The sequence below is a fragment of the Phyllostomus hastatus genome, unplaced genomic scaffold (genome assembly GCF_019186645.2).
Source record: "Phyllostomus hastatus isolate PE091 unplaced genomic scaffold, TTU_PhHast_1.1 phas_scaffold_387, whole genome shotgun sequence".
Taxonomy (NCBI): Eukaryota; Metazoa; Chordata; class Mammalia; order Chiroptera; family Phyllostomidae; genus Phyllostomus; species Phyllostomus hastatus.
In genome coordinates this window covers 1807622-1831053 of record NW_025334027.1, presented here as the reverse complement: position 1 = coordinate 1831053, position 23432 = coordinate 1807622, and the positions used below count along the sequence as shown (strand labels likewise).

At 55.4% G+C, this 23432-nt stretch overlaps 2 protein-coding genes across 2 annotated transcripts; one reads left to right on the top strand and one right to left on the bottom strand.

Moving 5' to 3' along the window:
- Nucleotides 1–117: 117 nt before the first annotated feature.
- P2RX6 (purinergic receptor P2X 6) lies at nt 118–10424 on the bottom strand. Its single transcript, XM_045819897.1, is given in 13 exon segments — nt 118–1658; nt 1660–1716; nt 1803–1880; nt 2042–2107; nt 2198–2291; nt 3615–3724; nt 3813–3954; nt 4039–4119; nt 4192–4285; nt 4465–4540; nt 7919–7990; nt 9359–9509; nt 10230–10424. Coding segments are annotated over 13 exon segments (1290 nt in total). The 5' UTR covers nt 10364–10424; the 3' UTR covers nt 118–1523.
- Nucleotides 10425–11338: 914 nt separating this feature from the next.
- Nucleotides 11339–22650, top strand: LRRC74B (leucine rich repeat containing 74B). Its single transcript, XM_045819936.1, has 9 exons — nt 11339–11492; nt 11752–11894; nt 12314–12446; nt 13356–13562; nt 16604–16713; nt 17672–17787; nt 18867–18945; nt 20682–20777; nt 22504–22650. The coding sequence occupies exons 1-9, from the start codon at nt 11339–11341 to the stop codon at nt 22648–22650; spliced, it is 1185 nt and encodes a 394-aa protein (XP_045675892.1).
- Nucleotides 22651–23432: the final 782 nt, after the last annotated feature.

Genomic DNA, 23432 nt, shown 5'->3' with positions numbered 1-23432 from the left:
TGAGACCCCAGTCCTTTGGGAGAGTCTCAGGCCCACTCTGCCCCTCCCACACTGGGCTGTGGCAAATGTAGACATGTCCAGCTCCCCGTTCCTGCCTGTAAGGACCACACAGGAGGCTGCTGGCTTTGGCAGGCTTTACTCCTCAACTTCCTGCAGCCATGTTATCAGTTTTGTCTGGGCCCTGAGGACAACCAGGTACATGAGACCCTGCTCCAACAACCAGGCCTCAAGGCCATGTTCCCTTCCCTGGCCCCCCCGAACCTACCTCCTCATACACACTGCTCTGGGGACTGAGAGGAGCAGGGGCCCACGGCTCTGCTCAGGCCCCAGATGATTCCAGCTGCTCACCCGGCCTGAGCCCCACCCCAGCCTTACCCAAATGACCCACATCACTCCATTAGCAAGTTGCCAGCATGCCCCTGATCACTAGGCACCCATGAGGAAGCAGCACTCACCTCCTTGGGGTGAGTACTCCCACATCCCCGCCCCGGGACTAAGAGAGGGTTTAACTCTAAGAGAGACCCCATCCCTCTGCTCCTGACCATGGATCTCCCAGACCTGGGGAAATTCTCCAGCAGGCAGGACACAGAGCCCCAGCAGATACCAGAGCCAAAACTGGGCCAGCCTGCTGGGGGCTCTGTGTCCTCAGTTAGGGACACTCCTTCAGCCACTGGGCTTCACCTGCGGTCATAGACAAGGCCTCCTGCCTGCAGCTGTCCAGACAGGTTTTTAGGCATGGCAGTAGACAGGACTGGGTCTCAGATATATAATCTTCCCACCCCCATGGCTCCCAGGAAGCCCAGAAAGCAGGGTCCAGGGGGCTGGTCTTGGGATGGGTCACCAAGGAGGCATATAGAAGGTCACAAAGGCCCCGATGACCATAAGCTGAGCAGGTATGGGCCCGAGGTGCCTGTGCCCTTGCCTGGGGTGCCTGGTGGGATCATCTGCCCGCCCGCTCCCTTCCCATGGAAGAGGCCCAAGTCTAGGGGCACTTGCCCCCTGCAACCCAGCACCAGAACAGCCGAGGCAGCACTTCTTGTCAGGCTTCCTTCTACCTTGCTGTGGACTCAGCCACACGGCCCCCAGTGCAGCACATCACGGCACAGCTGATAGGGTGGGGGCTCTTCCTCCCAGGGGGGCATTGGCATGGAGAGGAGGGCTGGAAGCCAGGCAGGGATGGGGTTGGCTACAGTCAGTGAGAGGGTCAGTGCTGACAGCTGGTGAGCAGGCCACTGCTAGGAGCACAGGGGGTGGAGTTTGGGAGAGAGTTCTCCGAACACAGGCCCAGGGTTCTCCCCTTCTTTATGGCTTCTGTGCCACTGCAGATCTCTGTGCAAAACTGGCTTCTGTTGCTCCCCAGGCAGTGTTCTGCCAAGGCTGGAGCCAAGGCTGAAGGACAGTTGGCCTGGGAGTTGAAGGTATTATTCTCCCCACCCCCCAACAGTGTTTCTGCTGGGACTTCATCCTTGAGGTCCCCAAGGTGGGGCCCAACCCTTCCCAGCCACAGGGAATGGTTACAGATCTCAAGAATGGGCAAGCAAGTGGGGGCCAGAGCCTGGGCAGGGCCAATCTGGCTTCAGTGTCTGGCTCCCAGCAGCAGCAGTAGCCATGGGGGCAGGTGCTGGGCCTCCTCTAAGGCACCTGGGCAGCCGGGTTCGGAGGTGCGGAGGCCAGGTCTTTCTGCTCAGGGTTTGTGGTGACTTTCGGGGCCTTTGCCTGCAGATGAGGACATTTGGTCAGGGCTTTGGCCAACACCCTCCAAGTGGAGCAGCACCTGGTGGCATAACAGGCCTGTAGCTCACCTCCTCATACTTGGTCGTCCAGTAGAAGTTGGCTTCTCCGTCCACATACAGCAACAGCAGGTCACAGAAGAAGGTGATCTAGGATAGTCAGGATAGACCCGTGTCTGGGCCCCAGCCTACCCTCCTCCCCAACCCTTACCCAGAGACTCAACAGCAGGCAGAGGGGGCTCATGTGCATGCAGGTGGGGCTGGGCGCACCCTGTCTGCAGCCAGAGGGAGCCCGCATTGGCCACACTCACCACGCCCAGCCAAGCTGCTCCAGTGCCCAAAGTGATGGCTGTGGGGATGAGCCCGAACTTCCCTGCCTGAGAGATGCCTGGGCTGAGCCTCTCAGTCCATGGTTGTCGCCTCCTCCCACCCCCCCATCCCTGCCCACCCCACCTGGCCGCTCCTACCCGCCCAGCAACTAGGATGTCGAAGCGAATCCCGTAGAGCTTCAGCAGACTCCGGGCCTCCACACCAGAGGCTTCCCACCAGTGAGTGGCTGTCCTGCGGGCAAGAGAGAGTCTGGCGGCCTGTTGCACCCACTCCCTGGCCTCCTTCTGTTCATCCACCGACTCCATCAACCCCCAACCCCAGCCCAGATCCCGGGGCTCAGCTCTGTGTTGTTGCTGAGGGCACACAGGAAAAGCAAACCAGGACCTGCTTCTTGGAAGCTTCCTGCTTCCTGAGGGGACAGGGACAGAAGGGTCTCTGAATAGACACCAGCGGTGGGTGGGGGTGGGAGGACGTGGGGTAGGCCAAGGTTGTAAGGGTCCAGAGTGGGAACTCACACTCCTGCAGGAACCGGGGCAGACTCCCTGCAGGGGAGAGTTTCAGGCCTGTGCTACAGGGTTCCAGAAGGATTCTAGGCTGAGAAAGTAGGGCCAGTGAGAGCACAGAGGTGAGGGAAGCAGCGTGCAGGCAGGGAGCCAAGGGCTGGGGAGGCAGCGAGGCGAGGCCAGGCCTGGCAGCCGAGTCAGGAGTGCCGAGTCCAGGCCTGGTGGCTGTGTGCACGTGCGTGGGAGCAACAGTGAGAAGGTGGCCTGGGGTGGCAGAAGGATTCTGGGCAGGGAAGGGGAGTCTGCTGGACACAAAGACGTGACAGTAAATGCCATGCAAGATTCCCAAGTGCATCCTAGATTGAAAAACAAAAATTTAGGAGCATTATTGGCCCAGCTGGGGAAATTGGAACGTGAGATTTAGTCTGCCAATGTTACATTTCTCGAGTGTGACAGTAGGACAGTGGTCCCATGGGGAAGGTCCTCAGGCTTAGTGCAGTGTTGAGAGGGGCGAGGATCTGGATGTCTGCCACTTAGTTTTAAATGTTTGCACTCGAAATCTATCTAAATACATCTGGCTCACTCTAGAGAAGTGGGGAGAAGCAAGGGTGGCAAAAGGGTAAAAAAACCCCAAACCCTGTGAACCCAGATAAGAGTATTTGGGTGCCCATGGTACTAATCTTTGAACTTTTCTGTAGATTTCAAAAATAAAACCTTAAGGGAAAAGTGAGCAAGAAACCTCCCTCTGCTGTGGAGAGTAGATGTTAGAGTCAGGGTGGGGTGGAGGAGAGGCTGGAAGTGACAGGTCCCAGCAATAACACGGATGTGGGGACATATGGGGTGAAGAGGGGAGGGCTCAGGAAAGAGGCTGGACAGAACCTGTGCTGGGGGACTTGGAGCTGAGAATCCCCCCTTCTGTTCCTGGGACCCCCTCCTACACAGAGCAGAGCATCCAGGGGGCTGAGGTCTGTTTTGGCCTCTGCAGGAGGAAGGTGGAGGTGGACCTGGCCGAGGAGCAGCATGCAGGCACTGGGGGCTGTGGGGGTGGCACCTGAAGTTGTAGCTCCTCTCCTGCAGCTGGAAGGAGTAGTCGGGTCGGCAGTCAGAGCCCCTGATGTCCAGGTCGCAGTCCCAGAGGACACGGATGCCTACAGCACCACCCTGCACACAGCACATCGCTGCTCCGCTGGCACCTGGGCTCAGACCCTCCCCCTGAGTCCTCCCGAAACCCTGTCTTCCACACACCCACCAGCAATGCCAGGTCCTCAAAGTCCCCTCCAGCTGCAGCCACGAGGTCTCCAATGCGGAACACTGGGCAGTAGGGGCTGGAGAGGGGATCGTATCGGCAGTGCTTGAAATAGGTGTTGTCCCAGGTCTCCAAGGCATTGGACCTGAGAGGGGCCAGGGGGAGGAAAGGTCAGGACAGGATGGGGATAAGGAGGGCCTGGGGCCTGTGAAGGCCTACCCACGCTTACTTGGAGAAGTTGAATTTGTTGAAAGTGACAGTGTTTTTGACGAACAGTGTGAAGTTTTCTGCCTGGACCAGCAGGGGCTGCCTGTGGGTAAGGGGAAGTCAAGGGCAGGCTCTGCAGTCCTGGGCCCTGCCTTGGGAGTTGGGGGAGACTTACACGGGGACAGTGCCACTCTCCACTGGGCACCAGCCCTGGATCTCGCAGGTCCTGTGGGTCTCGTTGAATACCACACACTGGCCTGTTTTAATGCCTTGAAAACACAAGACAATCTCTGGGCCTGAAGCAGGGCTGGGTGGACAAGGGGCTACTGACAAAAAGGAGAGACACAGAGGCACCACCAGGCCCACATTCAGGAGCCACCCAGGATCCCAGTCTGCCCCCTGAACCTCACTTCCAGTTGAGGCACTGGAAGGCAGGGCCCACCATTACCGTGGCTGTGTGTTCCCGTCTCCCCTTCAGGACAGTCTTCATGGGCCCAGCAGCTGGCCAGTGGGATGGATGGGTGCTGAGATGGGTGAGAGCACAGTTGTCAATGGCCCAGTGGGTGACCAGCCCTGCTGTCCTCAGGGACATGTCCCTCCTGCCTTAGCCCTTCAGGGTTCCCTGAGTTTGGGGGCACATGGAAAAGCTGGAGGGTGAAAATAAGCAGAGGCAGTCAGAGCAGGGAGCACGGGCAGCCCCCGACCAGACAGGGTGCAGATGCTGTGCTCCAGGGCAGGGCAAGACTTTTCCTCCTGAAGGTTTTCTCTCTGATGGGGGCAGAAGTGATTTATCTAGGCCCAGCTCCTCTGATCCTAATTCATTTTTATTTTTAAGATTTTATTTATTCATTTTTAGAGAGAGGGGAAGAGAAGTAGAGAGAAGGAGAGAAATATCCATGTGAGTGAGAAATATCCATCAGTTGCCTCTCATATGTACCCTGAACCTAACCCTGACCCTGACCCGGGGACTGAACCCACAACTCAGGCACATGCCTGGACTGAGAATCAAACCAGCAACCTTTTGCTTTGCAGAATGATGCCCAAGAACTGAGCCACATCCTAATTGGTCAGGCCTTACCCTAATTCAGATCACACAACAGAGAAGGTGGAGGGGACCTGGGAAGGGTAAGTTCGTGCTAGAGGCACTGGATGTGGTAGACAAGGACGGGACCCCAGTCCACGGTGCCTGGGTAGGGAAGTAGGACCCTAAAGGCTAGGCCCTTCCTCGCTTATTCTTCAGCAAAACAAGGGCATTAGTGAGTGCACAGAGTTCTGGGGATTAGCAGGTGGGAAGGTGGTGAGCTTTCTTGGGGTCCCAGACCCTAGAGAGGAAGGTACCCTTGGGCATCAGGCACTTGCACAGACATGGCTCTGCCTGGGGTGGAGGACAGACACCACTGTCCAGGGAGCCCAGCTCAGGGGCAGCAGGAGGAACAGGGAAGGGCTCGGGGACTCTGAACAGCCAAATGAGACCATGGGACCTTGTGGGTGGCAGGACTGTGATAAGTGGGCTGGAGACAGTGTGGCGCCACCTGTTCTGCCCAGTTGTTTCCACCTGAGTCCTGAGTCTGCCCCTCTTCTCCACGCTGGCTGGACCACCATATCCCTCAACTGGACCCCCTTGTCACCACCACAAGGCCCTGCCTCTGCCCTCATCTGCCTCCACCAGCAACTGTTTGCCCATGTACAGGAGATGGAGTACCCTCCCCCTGAGCCTGTCTGTGGCTGCTTGCTGCTCCTGTGACCGAATTCAGTCCTTAGTAGGAATCATAGGGCCCCTGAGATCTCGGGTCACTGCCTGCCCACCCCAGTCCAAATCTAGGCTCCAGACCCACTCGGCAGTAACTGACTTACCTCGCATAGCTCAGGCCGCCTGCCCACACGGCCCCCACTGCCTGCACATATTTAAGATCCTACTTGAGCTTCCAGTCCTGCGGGAAACCTTCTCTGAGGCCCTGGGCTGGCAGAAGCACCTCCCTGAGTCTCCCAGCTGCAGCCTCTGCCCCCATCTCGGGATCATCCCTTTGGCTGGGCTGCCCGGGCAGGGGTTTGTTTCTTGAAGTACGGGGACAGGGTTTTGCAAGACCAGCACTGGCCTGGGGGAGGCTCAGTAGGTGTTTGCTGTAGGAACACAGGGCATGTGCTGGGAGGGACCAGACTACCAGGGCCCCTGAGAGGAGCTGGCAGGAACTCTGGCTAGCCTCAGGCAGCTGAGTTTTCAGATTAAATGAATTACTTCCCAGCCCCAGCAGTTTCTTGGGAAGGGCCAAAAGTCAGGACATGGGCAAAGAGGAATCACGTGGAGCCAGAAAACACAGAACCACGGCCCCAGCAAAAATCCGAATAGCCAACAAACTGAATGTGAAACAGACATCTTCTGAGCACTAGAGGGGGAAGGACAAGCGTAAGCTTTGTGCATGTGACTCCCCTCCTTTGAGAACAGGGCCCGCCAGGGACATGTGGCACCCTCCGCAACTGTGGCGGGACCAACCACCAGGGTTCAGGGGACAGGTGATCACACAGTCCAGTATTTAATCCAGCCCAGCAAGCAATTAAATATCGTACTCAATTGAAGAAAGGTGTCACCAGGGAGGTAGGTTCCAGGGCTATGTCCTGGTCTCAACTGTTCAAACGAAATTATAGCTGGGAAACTGTACACTTAAAAATGGTTAAGATGGTAAATCTTACATTTTGTGTATTTTATTGCAATTAAAAAGTTGGGGTGGGAAACCCCACAGGTGGGGAGGAGAGCGAGTGTGCTCTGTGACATACCCGGATCCCAGGGGCGTGCCTGTACCTGCAGGATGAACTAAAACTGGCCCTGCTTCTCACAAGACGCAGAGCCAGAGTCTACGCCTTGGGACACCAGGTACAAACTAACCCTTGTGAGCCTTCGACTGCCCCCGCCACCACCACGGGACCAAAGGACCAGGATAGGACCAGAACCTGATCACGTGGGAACTTTCAGGAGCAAAGGGTCTGCTGTCCAGGAAGAACTGGAGCTGAGACCCCTTATAATGCCCCCTCTACCCCAACCCTGGATTAAGGCAAATCTGAGCCTTGCTTATCTCCTTGCTGGCCAAACTCGCAAATAAAAACTCTTTCTTTTCCCAAGAGCTGGTGCCATAGAATTTGCCCCAATGTGCGTTGGAGAGTGAGCCCTTGCTTGGTGACAGTTTTGGCACCACAGTGTGGGCTTCTGTGTATGCGCATTGGGCTGCGAGCTCTTGCTCAGTCACGGGTCCAGGAGAGGGGGAAAGGTGGGATTTCAGGGGGAGAATCTGCATTTCTGTTGAGAAGTGAACAGAGGGTGGGGACTCCTGCTTGCCCACAGTCACAGCAAAAAGCTCCCAGAGATCATAAGTGTGCCTGAACTCACACGCAGGAGTGTGACGTGTTTGTCACCCAAAATGAAAATTGTCTGGGGACACATCAGTAGAGGCTGGGCACGGAGAAGGGGAGGTGACCTCCCAGCCTGGCCCTCACTGCTAGAGACCCCCTGGGCATTGTGCCCAGCTCTGGGTGTCACACTGTCACACCAACAGCCTGGAGAGTGCCGAGGGGCAGAGCCAGGTTGGGAGGGGCCTGGATACCCCACAGGGAATGACAGTGGAAGGCTCTGAAAGCCTCCCTCTCAGAGGTCCAGAGTCCTGTCACCCACAGGCTGGGAGGCTTTGGGTAAGCGACTCAACTCACTGAGCCTCAGCCTTCTCATCTTAAATGGGAATTGCAGCAATTCCCACCAGGCAGGGTGCTCGTGAAGACTAAATGAACGATTCACATAAAGCTTTGTCCCAGTGCCTGGGACACAACAGCACGTACTGAGCCATCAGTCACCCTGGGAAGGAGAAGGGAGGACGCGGCTGGTGACCCAAGGCTGCAAGGCTCCTGGGCATCCTTACCTCTGGGCACCTGCCCTGAACTTGTTGTGGTGTCACAAGGAAGTTGGTCACCAAGAAGAACACGTTTTCTCCCTGGAAGACAAGGGTCGGGGTTTGCGCCTGCAAGGCTCCCTGCATGGGAGAGGACAGCACTGGCAGCTTGGCGTGGGAGGAAGGAGCCCTGGCCTCATCGAGTCAGCACCCCGGGCCCAGGATGGCACCTCCATGGGACAAATTCAAGGAGAGATGATGGGAGGCTGACTTGAGTTTCTGGCCATTTCTGAGCCCGTGTCTGCCTCTCTGAGACAGGTTTATTTCTCATCTCCACTTTCACTCACTCAGGATTTTCTAAGAGCCTCTTGTTTCTAGGCACTAAAGATCCAGCACTGAGTGAGGCCGAGCACCCGCCCAGGCTGGTGGGAAGGCGGACCCCTCCTTGCAGGCACAGCCAAGAGCCAGGGGAGCAGGTGGTCAGTTCTGCTTGGGCAAAAGGTGGCCAGGAACGGGAAAGGTGGCTGGCACCCATGTGCTGAGCGCAAGAGCTTTGTGAATTTGGGGGAATGTATATCCAGGAAGGGGAGACAAGGGCTGGGCAGAGGGAGAGGGGTATGGCAGTGGCCAGGACTTGGTGGCCACCATCATGGACAGGGAGCCTTCCGAGGGTGAAAGCAAGGGCTGGCAGTCTCAGATGATGTCACATGTGAAGGCTCTGCCTGGCTGCAGCACCTGGGTGATGTCGCATGTGAAGGCTCAGCATGGGTGCACCTGGGGACTCACTAGAAGACCACAGCCTCCACCAGGCAGGGCATGTGCTGCAGTGGAAACTGTTAGGAGATGGATAGGACAGGGGAGGGACAGGAAGGTGTCCACCTGAGTTCAGCTCTGGCACTGATGGATGAACCCAGAACACACTGGGAAAGGGAGAAGATTTCTCTTTGGACATGGTGGGTGTGCTCGGGGCCATTGCTCACCAGGGTCACAATTTGGGCACCAGCAGGACAGAGGAGAAACAGGCTGTGGACAATCTGGGTAGGAGGAGGAGTGGCCAGAAGTACAGTGTGGAAGGGTAGAGGAGAAGGGCCTGACAGCAGCGCCCTGGGTCAGGGAGGTGAGTGTGCAGGAAGTTCTAGGCCCTAGCCCCCCCAAAACCCCCTCCCATCTCACCCTCAAGCTCAAGCTCAATGTCAAGTTTCTAGACATGCCATCATTTTTCAGATGCAACCTTTGTAAATGTAGCTCTCCTGGCCTGCCTTTCTGATCCCTCCTCTCACTCACCTGGACACTTCTCACACACACCCTATATCCCTGTCTAGGTGCCATTCCTCTGTGAGGCCCTTCCCAAGCCCAGCCCTGTGACAGTGTCAGCACCCACCTCTGGCACCACATGCCTCTCTTGCACACACTTGCTGCGACTGTGGTATCAGAGGCGTCAGCGCCTGGCAGCAGCCCTGAGATACCCACCTGTGCTGGCTTCACGAAGTCAGCCACGTCCCACAGCCGATTCCCCAGCTCCTTGATCTGGGTCACAGAAACCCCTTTGAGTTTGGTGATAACGGAAATCTGGGGGTCCATGTCCTGTACCTGGTAGCCTTTGTTGGCGAGGAGGACCCACCTGGGGAGGAGGCGATGGGCAGTATGGTGTGTCCCTGGCACACTGTGAGCAGTGGCAGAGCTAGGCCCTACTTGCTCGGTCTCTCTCCCTCATTCACTGTAGATTACCAGTACACCACTCAGGTGCCCGGCCTCCTCTCTACCCTCATGTCCCCCAACCCCCCACCCCCAAACACCCTGAATAGGCTACAAGCACAGGCCATCATCGGGGAGCCAGTGCCCACATGGGTGTCTCCTATGAGGCAGCCATGGGCTTGGATATGCCCACTACCACCTCCTTCATCAGTCAACCCCCTCCCTCTGCCCCAGCCAGACCCAGCTTCCTCCTTAATGACTCCTCTGACCCAGCCAGAACTCATGCTCTCTGTCCGGGGCCTTAGGTTCCAGCTCTCACAGGTGCCAGAGATTACACCCTGCACTGCCAGGGGCGGGGGTGGAGCCCTTCCTGCTCTGTGCACATAGCTCACCGAGGGGCTGAGGGCAAGGCCAAGGAGAAGAGGCAGTGGGCACACAGGAAGACACAGACACACAGCTTGCTCTTGTGCCCACAGGCCCCTACACAGACAGAGATCCTTCCTTCCTCCTACCCACTACCCTGTCGCAACCTGCCCTGCCTCCACTACCACCAGCCTGGCCCCTGAAGAGTCAAACCCTCAACCCTCAGCCCAGCAGGAATGCTTACGGTCCCTCCAGCCAGTGTGGCCAAAAGCCGTTCTCTTACCCTACCACGTAGACCACGACCCCAAGCTGCAGCAGCCTCTGCAGGACGCCCACCCGCCAGTTCCTGGTCATCACATACTTCGCAGTCTTGTAATCCAGAAGCCCCCAGGAGGTCAAGGCCCCTAGGGAGCCCATGCTCCCAGCTCCTGCTGGCTGCTGGGGCACATGAGTCAGCACAGCAGCTGCAGTCACAGCTGAACAGGAGATAAAGCAGGAGCCCAAGGAGGACCAGGCCAGCAGCTATTAAAGGGACAGAATCCACTTGGGCCAGAATCCAGCCTCCACCCCACATCCCCTACCCCCAGCCCTGGGTTCAGTCCCATCGCCCAGCTGCTCTGGACCTTTCACCCTTTCCAGTCTTTCTCTGGGGGACCCTGGGCCCACAGAGAGGAGCAGCCCCTGTCTGCTGCCCTCTGGCCTCACTTCTTTGGGTGACGAGGGGATGATAGGTGTTATAGGTGCTGTGAGAGGATGGTCTGGGGCTGCAGGAGTCCACAGGAAGGGCCAAGGAAATCTTCAGAAAGAACTCACACTTGAAGATTCTGAAGTTCAACAAAGCTGGGGAGGAATGGATGTTCCTGGTGGAGGAAGCTGCATATAGACGCTAGAGTGTGAGTGAGAACTGAAACCCACAGAGAGAGTGACTCTGGCCCCAGAGAGGAGGGTGGCCAGGCTCCACGAGGTGCCCTAAGCCCTCCCGCGTGATGCCCCCACATAGCTGGCTGCCAATACCGCCCAAGCGCAGGGAGTAAAAGCCTAGAGTCGGGCATCTTCCCCAGTTCGTGGGAAGGTGGGCGATGCTTGAACTGCATGAGATGCAGGGAGAACAAGCGCCTGCAAAGCGCCCGGCATTGGGCCTGCCGGGGGCTCGAGTTCTTATCGGCCGTAACTAGGGTCCGACTCAAGGTCGGGCAGACAAGCGGTTTCTGCGGCAACCACCAACACCAAGTTGTCGGGGCAACTGCGTCATCTCTATTTGCAGCAGCGAGCGCCTGTTCACTGCACACCACATGCGATTGGTGGCTGAAGCCGGAGGGCCCGCCCAAATTTCCTGGCAGGGCTCCTGGGGCGGTGGAGCGCAGTCCTCGCCTTTGTGCCCGCAATTGCAGAATGAGCGTCACCATAACCAGTCCCTGCGGGAAGTCAGGGGATAATGAAGAGCAGGAGAAAGAGGCGGTGGCGGCTGGCGCTGGGAGTCTTACAGGGGTCCTGGAGGCCGAGGAGGGTTTGGACACAGATTCGGACTCCTACCTGGAGACGGAAGGTGCCCCTGGGCAGTGGTAGAGGGACCAGGCTGGGGCTGAGTGGACAGAGGCCTCTGCCCCCTCCGTGGGGCAGTGGCAGCATCTCCAGCCCCCTGCCGTCTCTGCAATGCTCCTGGGAGCATCAGAAGTCCCACCGTTAGGACATACTTCTAGAGTGATGTTAAAATGCTGGGTAGTGAGAGAAGACGGGGCAGCCCTTGGAAGGTGGCTGGCTGTGCCTGGATAGAGATCCACATTTTCCTCCCCGTCTTCTATCAGGCACCCGCGGTCTTGGAGGACTGGTCACAGACACGCTCTACCTGAGGTCATGCCAGGCCCACAGCGCCGTGCCCGCCTCCTGCTTTCTGCGCCAAGGGAGAGCTCCAGAGCTGAACCTGCGGTACCGTGGTCTGGGGCCACAGGTACCCCTGGGGCTGGGCTTGGAGGGAGAGGACCTGGGAGGAGGCAGCCATGGGTGTGGTCTTCTTCCTGAGTCCTTCTCACACACGCCCTGGCCTTGCTCTGTGCCAGGCCTATCCCACTCCCACATCTGGGTGACAGGTGGGATCAGGGCTATGACAGAGCTCAGTACAGGGCTGGGGAGCCTACAGGGGACACCTAACATACTATAGGGCCAGGAAAGGCTCCAGGAGGTGAGAGCTGGGAGGAGCCTAGAATGAGAAGCAGGTGACCCCTGGTCATGTGGGAAAAGGAAGGACTTCCACCTGGAAGGCATCAAGTGGGCTGAGCTCTGAAAACATGAGCCAGAGTAGTAGCTATCTGTGCTGGGGGCCTTCAGCCCTAGGCAGGACCAGGCCTTTCGGGACCCTCTCTGTTCCAGGGGGCCCGGGCTCTGGCTTCTGCACTAACCTCCAATCCCTATATCAAGCGTCTGGACCTCCGGGACAATGGGCTCTGTGGGGCCGGTGTGGCGGCCCTGGCACGTGCCCTGAGAAAAAGCAGCAGCATCTGTGGTAGGTGCTAAGCCTCGGGCAGGTGGGCAGACTTGGGTCCCCCCTTGCCTAAGGGGTGTGCCCCTCTTACACACAGCCAGACCTTCTCTCACCTGGGGCTGGCTGGGATTGCTGGGGTGGGGCCTCATCCCAAGGGTGGAGTTAGGCCCCCTGTGTTGCACCCAACGCTGGATGCCACTCCTATCCTGACCAGCCCACCCCACCCACTCGCCTCCTCCCCTGGCCAGCCCACTCTTCACATGGTGGCCTCCCAATGACTGAATGCAAGTTGGAGGGTCCTTTGACACACAGGTGGAGGCTGAGCAGAGCAAGAAGAGGGAGGGCTGGGTGGGTGTTCAGTGGGGCTGGATTCAAATGCCACCTCTGCCACCAAAAAGTGGGGTAAGCCTGGGCAAGGAGCCAGACTTTGCTGGGCCTCAGTTGCCAATCTGGGAAATGGCCCAACAATACCACTTAGTCCTTAAGGATGTGGTGAGTGAGCATCGGCAAAACTGTGTGTGGCCCACATAAGTGCCCTGAGCATGGCCACCTAGACAGTTATTGCCAGTCCCAGAAATGTGGCAGTGAGGGCTTCTGTGGGTGGGCTGTATTGCTGCCAGTCACCAACGATCTACAGGGTAGCTACATCTCTACCACGAGCCTTCTCCATAGCAACAGGAAGTAGGTGGTTTTAGCCCCTTGGCAAAAGAGTTACTGGACATATGGGGTGGGGATGAGCAACAGGGGAGCTGCCTGGGACCTGAGGATACCCAGCTGATGGGTGTCAGAGTTACCATGTACCCCAGGACAGTGCAGCTACAAAGCCCCTTCTGCTGCCTCTGGCCTGGAGGCTTGGGGGGTGAAGAAGGGTGGAGGAGGATGGTACCTGGTTTTGAATCCCACTGACTGAGGACTGGTGCTGACCCCCAGATGTGGACCTGTCGGAGAACCAGCTGGGAGCGGTGGGAGCCCAGGTCATCTGTGCTGCCCTCATGGCAAACCCAGCCATACAGAAGGTCCAGCTGGCAGGGAACAGCCTGGAGGAGCAGGCAGCCCAGTACCTTGCTGAACTCCTGCTGGCCCACACGGGCCTGAAGTCCCTTGACCTGAGCTATAACCAGCTAGATGACCAAGCAGGTAGTATCTGGCCAGGGCCACTGTGGGGCACTGGAGCTCATCTTCCTGGGGAGAGGTGGGTGGGGGTTGGCAGGACCAATCTGGGCATCCGTGCTCTGGCTGCTGCTCCCCAGGTCCCACTTCAACCTGCCCGTTTCCCACTCCTTCCACAGAGCACATCTTAATCCACTCCATGAATTCCTCCATGCCTGCTGCTACAAGTGTTGGGAGCTGATTTAGCCACTGAGGATCTCGCCATGAACAAAACAAAGTCCCTGGCCTTAAGGAACACATATTAACAACATAATTTTCCATAATTCTTGATGCTTCAAAAAAACAAAGCCATGATTCTAGAGAAGAATTGGGACCACCCACTAGAGGGGTGGCCAGGGTGGCCTCTGTACAGAGATGACATTTAAACTGAGATGGACAGGGTGGGCAGGAATCAGTCATGGCAAGATCAGACGGAGAGCATTTCAAGCAGAAGGACAGAGAACGTGCAGGCCTGTCTCCCAGACTGACAGACAACAGAGTGACTGGCTAGTGAGTCAGGGGAGAGTGGTGAGGCCTCGGGGTGGAGAAGCAACAGGGGGCTGCAGAGCTACAAATCACAGGAAAAGGCACGCAGATTTTACTCTAAGTGCTGTGGAAGACGTCAGTGGGATTCCTTGATCTTACTACTTGCCCTCATGCCCCAGGGCCTTTGCATGGGCTATCTGCTTTGCCTGCCCTCAACCCCCCAATCAATTATAAAAATCACCTGAGACCCTGGGTTAGGAATACAGATTCCTGGGCACCCGCTGAACCAGATTCTTGGGCAGGGGGTGTGCATGCATCTGGATTTTACCAGATGCCCAAGGAGATTTGTCTGATCCAGAAAGTTTGGAAATTGCTGCTCTGTCTCAAGCTGCCTGGAGTGAATGTTGTGGCACCAGCCCTGGCCTGTGAGAATTGGCCCTAGAAATTAACTGCCAGAGAGCCAGTTTGCCTTCTAAGATAATTATTGTGAGAAACCAGTGAAATTAAAAGAGAAACTCATTTTGGACTTTCAACAAAGCATAGGCGTTCCTCTGGGCCTGCACTGTCAGAGGGCAAGCGCCAGAGAGGCAGCCAGGATGGAGGGGGCTGGAAGCTAAGGCCCTGCGAAGGCTGCACAAATTATAGAGTTGGGGGTCCTCAGCCTGGAAAAGGGCATATATAGTGGGTCATTTTGTTTCCCCAAGTAAGGATCCATAGGTGGGCCTGACTCCCTTAAGGGGTGAAGGAGCTTGGGTCTCAGTCTCCCCACCCGACCCACGGTAATGGTAGCACTGACTTCATAGGTTGGCTGCAGGGGCCACAAAGACGAAGCATTAAAACCACAACAGGTTAATTCATGCATGCATGCAGAAGAAACTTCTTACCCCCAGCTGTTTAGCAAAGTAGGGCCTCACTACAAAGTGAGGGGCCACCACCATCCCCTCCCGGCCCTGGAAGTGTCTGGGAAGAGGAAAGTACCGTATCTGAGAGAGAACCTGTGGGAGTCAGACCCAGTGCTGGGCAGAGTCTGGAATCCTGTTCTCAGGGCGGCAGTGCAGGGCTGCCTTGTGGCTTTGCGGGAGCTCTCCAAGGTGCTAAAAATGTCTGTGGGCCAGTGTTCTGGCTGAGTGCTCTGCTCAGTTCATCTGCTTTTCCTCTGTGCATTTCTTCAGGCCAGCCTTACTAGACCTATGCTAGGTGCTGGGACCAGGGGACCAGGCTGAGGGGGGCAACACACCAGGCAGAGAGAGGTCTAATGGCCAGAGCCTGGAAGGATGATAGCAGTGGACACAAGCCCCAAGGTAGCCCAGCTGAGCTGGGCAGGAAAGGCTTCCTGATGCCAAGAGCCCAGATTAGAAGGATGAAGAGCTGCTAGCCAGGTGAAGAGGGGCCTCAACGGTTCCATGCAGGGGGACAGCCAGGAGTGCGTTGGTGCTGGCACCTTTGTGACCTGGAAGAGGTCAGACTGGTGGAGTGATGACAGTGAAGAGCAGGGTGTGTGGGTGGCTAGGGCTTCTGCTCATTCTACATACTGAATATCTCTAGGGTCTCTCACCCCACATGCCTCCCCCCACCATTTCCTTATTCTACCACAACTGCCTCCTCTTCACAACAGTTGTGTGCGTCTTGTCACCTCCTGCCTAGGCTATGGCACAAGCCTTTCAACTAGTTCCTTAGCCTCATATCTCTGCCCCCACCCACCCAAGTCCATCCCCTACACCCACTAAGGAATCCAGCGCTCCACTCCTTTTTTAAAAAAAAGATTTTACTTATTTATTTTTAGAGAGGGGAAGGTAGGGACAAAGAGAGGGATAGAAACACCGATGTGAGGGAGAGACATCGATTGGTTGCCTCTCCTACATGCCCCAACCAGGGACTGAACCTGCAACCTGATCATGTGCCCTGACCTAGAATGGAACTGGAGACCCCTCGCTTTGCAGAACAACGCCCAACCAACTGAGCCAGACTTTTCACTTATTAAAGACCTCCCTGCTTCCTCACCAATAATAGGGCAGTGCCCAAGACCCTTGGCCTGGTATTCAAGCCCTCTCACCATCTCTCAACGGCCCACCACTCCTCATTTCACAGGCTTCCCCTGTCCCTGTCCCCAGAGCCAGGCTGGCATGTGTTTCCCCAGTGCCCCATGCTCCCTGTGCCTCTGCACACTCCCTTGCCTGCCCTTTGTGTGCAGACATGCGTGGTGAGTCCCTTAGTCTTCAAGCTCATCTCCTCTGCCCCCACTTTCCTGACCACTCCCCAAACAGGATTATCTCCACTCTGTTCCCCACTTTCCTGACCACTCCCCAAACAGGATTATCTCTACTCTGTCTCCAGTCTGTAGTTATAATAGCTCACATCCCATTCATTTGTGCTTATATCTCCCCCACTACATATGAAATCCTTGGAAGCAGGGAAAGCCTGAGTTGGGCTCAACTCTGTGACCCTCATGCCCAGCAGAGACCCTGTCACACCGCAAACATCAGTATTGTTCTTTGAAAGAATGAACAGAGTAAATAAGAATGTCTGTCTTGGTGTTTCGGAAGGGGAGACGCTTGGACCAGCCTTGGCAGAAAACACAGGACTCACCGAGCTTAACATAAGCTGGAATCACCTTCGAGGCCCAGGAGCTGTCTCTTTTGCCAGAGGACTGGGGGTATGAGGTTTGCACCCCCACCCCACCCCACTGCCAGTCCCTCCAGCCCACCCCTTGAAGCCAAGTCTCCCAAGGGCTAGCTCCCCATCACTGCAGCTCTTCAGAAATGAACCTTGGATCTTTTAAGCAGAGCTTAAAAAATATTTTGTTAGGTGTCTTTAATTTTCCAGCCCCATTTAATGACTTCGATACACTGTGCCAATCTCAAGTCACTTACTGAGGGCTCTCCAGCTGAATGTGGCACACCTTCCCCAGACATCACAGACACTCTGCTGGGAGGGGACAGTGCGCAGACTGGTGACACATGCTCACTATGGGGCATGCACAATGCTTCCTTGAGAGCCACGCTTGTGCCCTTGGATCCCAGCACACAGTGTAATGAGCCACCTGCTCCCATAGCTGTGGTTTGCGGGCCTCGGGAATGGGTGGTTCCAGCCCCTGAAAAGGTGGCACAGAACACCTGTAATGTCCCCTGTGCCAGGTACCTTTTTTGGGTTCTCCTCAGGGAATGGCAGTCACTGCCTTGCCCTCCAACAGAGGCTGAGCTGGGGCCCTGGCCCACAAGGTGACAGGCCTGTCTTCCCAGCACACCTACAAGCTCCCGCCCTTCTCCCCGTCACAGCCCCCTGGGCAGGTTTCACCCAGCTCCAGGCCCCTGAGCTGCTCTGCGCCTTGGGGTACTTGCCCTTGAGAGGCCCCCGAGCAGCCGTGGGGTCTGCTGCCACAGGCAGACCCCTCAATCTCAGGGACATTCATACCCACACCCACCCTCTGTGCTGTGCTTCCGGTTGTTCAGCTCTACTGGTCACCATCATCCAAGCCACGAGACTCTGCCCTGAAACCTCTGTCCTTCTGCTCAGTCCCTGCTCTTTGCACCCCTGGTGCCCTGGGCTTAAACGCTGTGGTCCTTTCTCTACTGTCACTTGTGGTCCCATGGCTTTGCTCTTTCATATCCCAGGCAAACATCTTCTTGAGAGTCCTGGACATCTCATACAATGGCTTTGGAGATCCTGGAGCCTCTGCAGTGGGGGAGGCACTTAGGACCAACAATGTGTTGGAGGAACTCCACATGAGGTGAGGTGCATGGGGTGTGTCCCATGTCACAGTGTGTGAGCCCATTGCCACTTCAGGGACCAGGGGCTCCATGATCTTGTTACTGTTCACCACTTTAATTCCCAAAATGGCCCAGTCTATGATGGGGCTTGGACCAGAACCCAGCTCTGTCCTCTCACTCGAGATCATCATTTATATGCTAGGCTTATAATTCCTACCACACAGGCAGGGGCTAGCAATTACAAACCTATGTAAAAGCCTCTGCAGCAGAGCCAGATGTGGGCTGGGTGCTCTGTGAGTTTTCCTCTCTGTCAGAAGAGAAGCTGACTCCAAGGAGGGGGCACACGTGCGTGCTCTGCTCTGCACGTGGTTGCTGGGGGGCCTGCAGTGTTTTAGCTGCTCTTCCACGCCCAGGCATACTCAGCCCTCAGCAGGTAACCAGAGCAGGGGCCACAGATTCAGAGGGATGGAGAGAGGCAGAGGCCCAACATGGGCCTGCCCATGGACTGCCATGGCTGAGCCCCTCCCAGGGGCTACAGCGTGAGCAGGGCCTGCCTGCTATAGTTCTGCCCTCCTTTCCATCCCATTGCGGGAGCCGAGGCCAGAGAGTTGCATGAGAGATGCTTAAATTTGAGAAGTCAGAGAGAAATAGGACTGGCTTCAGAGACAAAGTGGCCAAGTACTATGCTGAGGCCTGGAATTTGGGTCCAGCAGGAGGAGGAGGAGAAGATGTGGAAAGGGAGCTGGGTGGTTTTCCAAAACATATGTTGTTATGGAGATAGGTGCCAGGGGTCAGCTGGGATAGAACATCTGCTGAGCTCTGAGGGCCAGGGGGCAACAGCTGTGGCCAGGGTTGCGGGGGGACATCTCCAGGCATGTCAGCTGGGTGATCTCCCTGAACACTGGGAGCCTCCAGTGAAGGAGAGTCACTATCCAGCTTTTACTCCCTGACTTGCCCAGGGTCCCTGGGGCATGGGTGGAGACTGGAACTGAAGCCCCACCCAGGGGATGCTCCAGCAGTGCCAGCTGGGACCCTGGGGCAATCTGGGTCTGCACAGCTACTCAGAAGGTAGCACAATGCGCATGTCTTTCTGTTGCAGCAACAACCATATCTCTGTGGTGGGAGCCCTGAGCCTGGGCCTGGGCCTCCGGGTCAACCAGACACTGAGGATTCTTGTTGTGAGTGCTAGACTGATGGGGGAGGCCCCAGCAGACCTGCCTGAGCCTGTCTGTACAGATCCGTCCCCTGCCAACTGTTACCACCCCAGTGGCATCAGGGAACACAGGCCTCCTGGATTCCTCTTGCACCACTACTTCCCCTTGTCACTTACTCACCCCTTTCTGGTCTGGCCCAGGCACTGCTTCAAACTCCTCCCTGCTCCATCCTCCCCTCCCACTGGCATCGCCGCACCTCCCAGCTGTCCTTTCTCCTTCTGAGCCCACCAGAGTGCTGCTCTGCCACTGATGACTGAACACCCTTGCTTCCCCTTCATCTTCTTCTGTGCTCTTCCCCTGGCCTTGCTATAACCTGAGATCAGTGGGGGGAATACTGCTAGTTACTTCTCAGACCTGCCTGAGGCCCAGTGCACACAGCAGGGGTTCCCTCCTCCAGGGTTGCCAGTGGTGAGGGAGCAGCTAAGCAGAAGACAGAGAAGCAAGGGTGCAATGAGGGTAGAGAGGCTCCCTGAGAACCACTGCGCCAACAGCATGTGCTCAGAGGACAGTGCCACAAGTTCCAGGGGGGACACCCAGCCCCACCTGACCCTTAACTCCCTCAGCTGGCAGAGGAGCCCCATGCAGCACTCCCGTCTGGAGTCTGAGGCTCACTCCTCTCCTACCATCCACCCCACCCGACCCGCCCGCCTCCTGCACTGGAGCCCAGACCTCTTTCTTTAGCTCTGGCTCCAAATTTCCACCTGCTGGATGGTCCCTCAGATGTCCCATAGGCACGTGGGATTCTGAGAGTCCAACCTCAACACATTATCTCACTCTAAAGGTTGCCTCTTGGTGTGTGTGGTGGTGGGGGCCAGGGGTTAGAGGAAGGGCTTCTCCTCACCCAGTCAGAAGCTGGGGCCCAGTGCTTATCCCTCCCTCTCTTTCCCACATCTTCCCTCCTTCATGGCAATTCCTGCGGAGTGCCGGGGCTGCCTGCTCCTCTTCACTTTCCTTCCTCAAGTTTTGTTGACCAGCTAGTTTCTCATCACTGGCTCTTCCTTCCCACTTGCTGTCAGTTGATCTTTCTAAACCTGAAATACGCCTCTGCCCCTCCCTGCCTTAAACCCATCCGAGGCTCCCCACCGGATAAATTCAAGCTTAGTATTGAACCACTGGCAGGGGGGCATCAGGATCTGGGCTCTGCTCACCTGTCTTTCCCTCCTGCCTTGAAATTCATCTCTCTCACCCAGGCTCCTTGGAATTCTCCAGACTCTGCTGCGATTTCGCATCTCTCTTTGCTCCTGCTGCTTTTCTTGCTGAAATACCCTGCTCTATCCACCTCACCTATAAAGCTCAGCACAGGTGCTTGATCACCCATCCAACCTGACCTCCCAGGTAGAGTTGGTTCACGCCCACACTCTCTCATTGCACTGATCACACTGTACTTTGTGATGTTTCTTTACCCTCTTCTCCAGTTGGTGGGCTCTTTAAGGGCAGGGGTGTATCTGGGTGTCTGTATCTTCAGCGTGCGGCAGAGCCAGGCACTGGGTGGGCGCTCAGTGTCTACTTCCTCTCTTCCCCGGCCCTGCAGCCTCACTCAGGGCATTCTGCCTGGTGGAGACATTTGTGAGCTGAGACAGTGGGGCTGTCCTGAGGCACATCATTAGAGATAAGGAGTCCCTTATCTTCCCTTTCGTGTTGCTCTCCCTGCCTCCCTGGGACCAGCTTTTCTCAGCTTTGTGTGCCTGTGTGTTTCGTAGGTATCCAGGAACCCCATGAGGAGTGAAGGCTGCCTGGGTGTCCTCAAGTCTGTCCGGGGTAATCCAGTGTCTCCCCTGGAACTGCTGGATTTCTCTGTAAGAACTTTTCATAAACCTCACCTCTGAGCCTCCCCACAGCCCTGAGGTGTATTTAGAGGGAGAAAGTGGGGCTTAGAAGAATAGAGAGGCCTGCGCACGTACATGGCACGGCCCAGTCTGAGTTCCACCCCAGGCCACTCTGGCTCCACTCCCACTCCTAACTGGGGGTACCACCATGGTCTCCCCTTGGAGCCCTGCCTGGGCTCTTCATTGGCTGAGAGAGAATTAGTGACTCAGGGGGACAATGCTCACTGTTCACTGATACCTGGATTGGCAGATTCAGCACCTGTGAGGTGCCCCCTTGCCCACCCAGCCTGTACAGCCTGCAAGTGAATCACGGTGCTGGAAGATTCACTCGTGTGGCTGTGAGGGAAATCAGGACTTCTCTTCGTTCAACTTTGCCTTTTAAATGTAAAAACAAATGTCACCCTTTTCTAAGGCAGTTAACATTAAGGAGAGAATCCCCAAATATGAATTAGTAACAAAAGCCTAGTCACAAGTCACTGCTTGTTCTACCCTGATTTATGTCCACCCGGACTTGAGCCAGAGTCTTGCCAGAGACATGTGTTTGTAGTCCCAGTCCTTCCAGATCGGACAACTGGTTTCCAACATCCTTGTTCTTTCTGTCCACCTGCCTGACCTCTATGGCTCCAAAGCCAAAGCCATGACCGTGTTCCCTCTGCTCTGAGAATTCCTCTTACGACTGGATTCTATCACTCTAGAAAAAAATGGAATAATACATGAAATTGTCCTGACAAAATATATATATACTTGTTTGATACAATGTATGGTTATTAGCAGAAGCTTTTAGTATAATGGAAATACCACAGGATGTGGAGTCAGACCGGCCTGGAACCAAGTGCTGAGCAAGGCTTATGGGGTCTTGGATTCTGCATTAGAGACCAACACTAATCTAGATGCGGTCTTCTATTTTCCTTTTCCTTAACTGTGACCATTAGTCTGATCGGACTCGGATTTCACCCTCAGCTTTTTTTTCTTTTGTATAAACCAGAGTCTAATTTTTTTGAAGTTTTTATTTACTTATTTTTAGAGAGGGAAGGGAGGGCGAAAGAGAGAGAGAGAGAGAGAGAGAGAGAGAGAGAGAGAGAAACATCAATGTGCGGTTGCTGGGGGTCATGGCCTGCAACCCAGCATGTGCCCTGACTGGGAATCGAACCTGCGATGCTTTAGTTTGCAGCACGTACTCAACCCACTGAGCTATGCCAGCCAGGGCTCACCCTCAGCTTTAAAAGAAATATTTCTGCATCCTTACAGTTCTCACAAAACTCTTCCCAGAACTCAGTCTTATCTTCATATGCAAGGGGGCTAACACCGCCCACCCAGGGCCACTGTGCAGGCAGGATGAGATGACAGACCCCATGGACAGGCCTGCACAGAGAAAACTCCACTGGTGCCCGTTCTCCTCTCCCCAGCCCCTTTGTTCTTTTTTTAAATTGAGAAACAACATTTATGCTGAAAAGTGCACACAGATTAGGGGCAGAGCTTGGTGAATTTTCACGAACAGGACACACATACATGAGCAGCCCCCAGATCAGGAAATAGAGCAGGCCCCTAGAAGCCTCCCTGGAGCAGCTTCTTTTCTTGGTTTTAATAGCTGGGGAGGAATGACATTGTCACCCACAGGAGAGAGGCTGTCCTAAGGAGCTTCTTTAAGAACTTGTGTGTGTAAGTTCTCAGAAAATGATCATTGGCTTCTCCTCAGGATATCCAGGTGAACAAAGAGTTTGACGACCTCGCTAGCTCAGTGAAGGTAATTTTCCCAGAGCTCTGCATAAAGACGGATGCTGGCAGAGTGGAGTACAGAAAAGAGTTGCTGGCAGTCTTTGGACCAGCGTCTGCCCCTAAATGACAGTGGAGTGTGACCTCGCGATGCCTTCTTACCACTTGAGTTTACACTGAGTCCCCATGTAAACCAGCTGGTGAGTCCTATGGAACTGACCTTCACAGTGACTCGGACACCTGTACCCTCCTCTCCATCCCTGACCACTGAAGTACTCTGGGTCTTCCTCTGCACTCACTCCTTCATGGAACACGAAGTTGTACTATGTGCTGCATACTGAGCTGGGCGCAGGGCTAAAGATGCCCAAACAGGTTCCTGCTCTGGTGACTAGTTCAGGAGACAATTAAAATACAAGGTTCTGTGCAACTGGCTCTCAACTGGCCATGACGCAAACTGTTACAACTTGTTTGGAAGGCAGCTTATCATTAGGCACCGAGAGCCTTGAAACTGCCTGTGTCCATCGATCCTACGATCCAACTCATCTGTTCTGCAGAAATAATGCTATTTGTAATAATGGAAATTGGAAATCATTTAAGTGCCAAATACAAGGGGATTGGTTACTAAGATCTGGAATTCTGCAAACATTGAGAACCAAGTATTCAAAGTACAGTGAGCAATTTGTGAAATGACATACAATTAATGTTAGGTGAGAAAATCAGTATAGAAAAACCACATGGTTTGGCAATTCTGGCCAAAGGTTAAACATGGAGTTACCATATGACCTGGAAAATCCACTCCTAGAGAAATAAAAACATAGGTCCACATAAAAACTTGTATACACATGTTCATAGCAGCATATTAATAATATCCACAAAGTGAGAATCCTCACCAACTGATGGATAAATAAAATG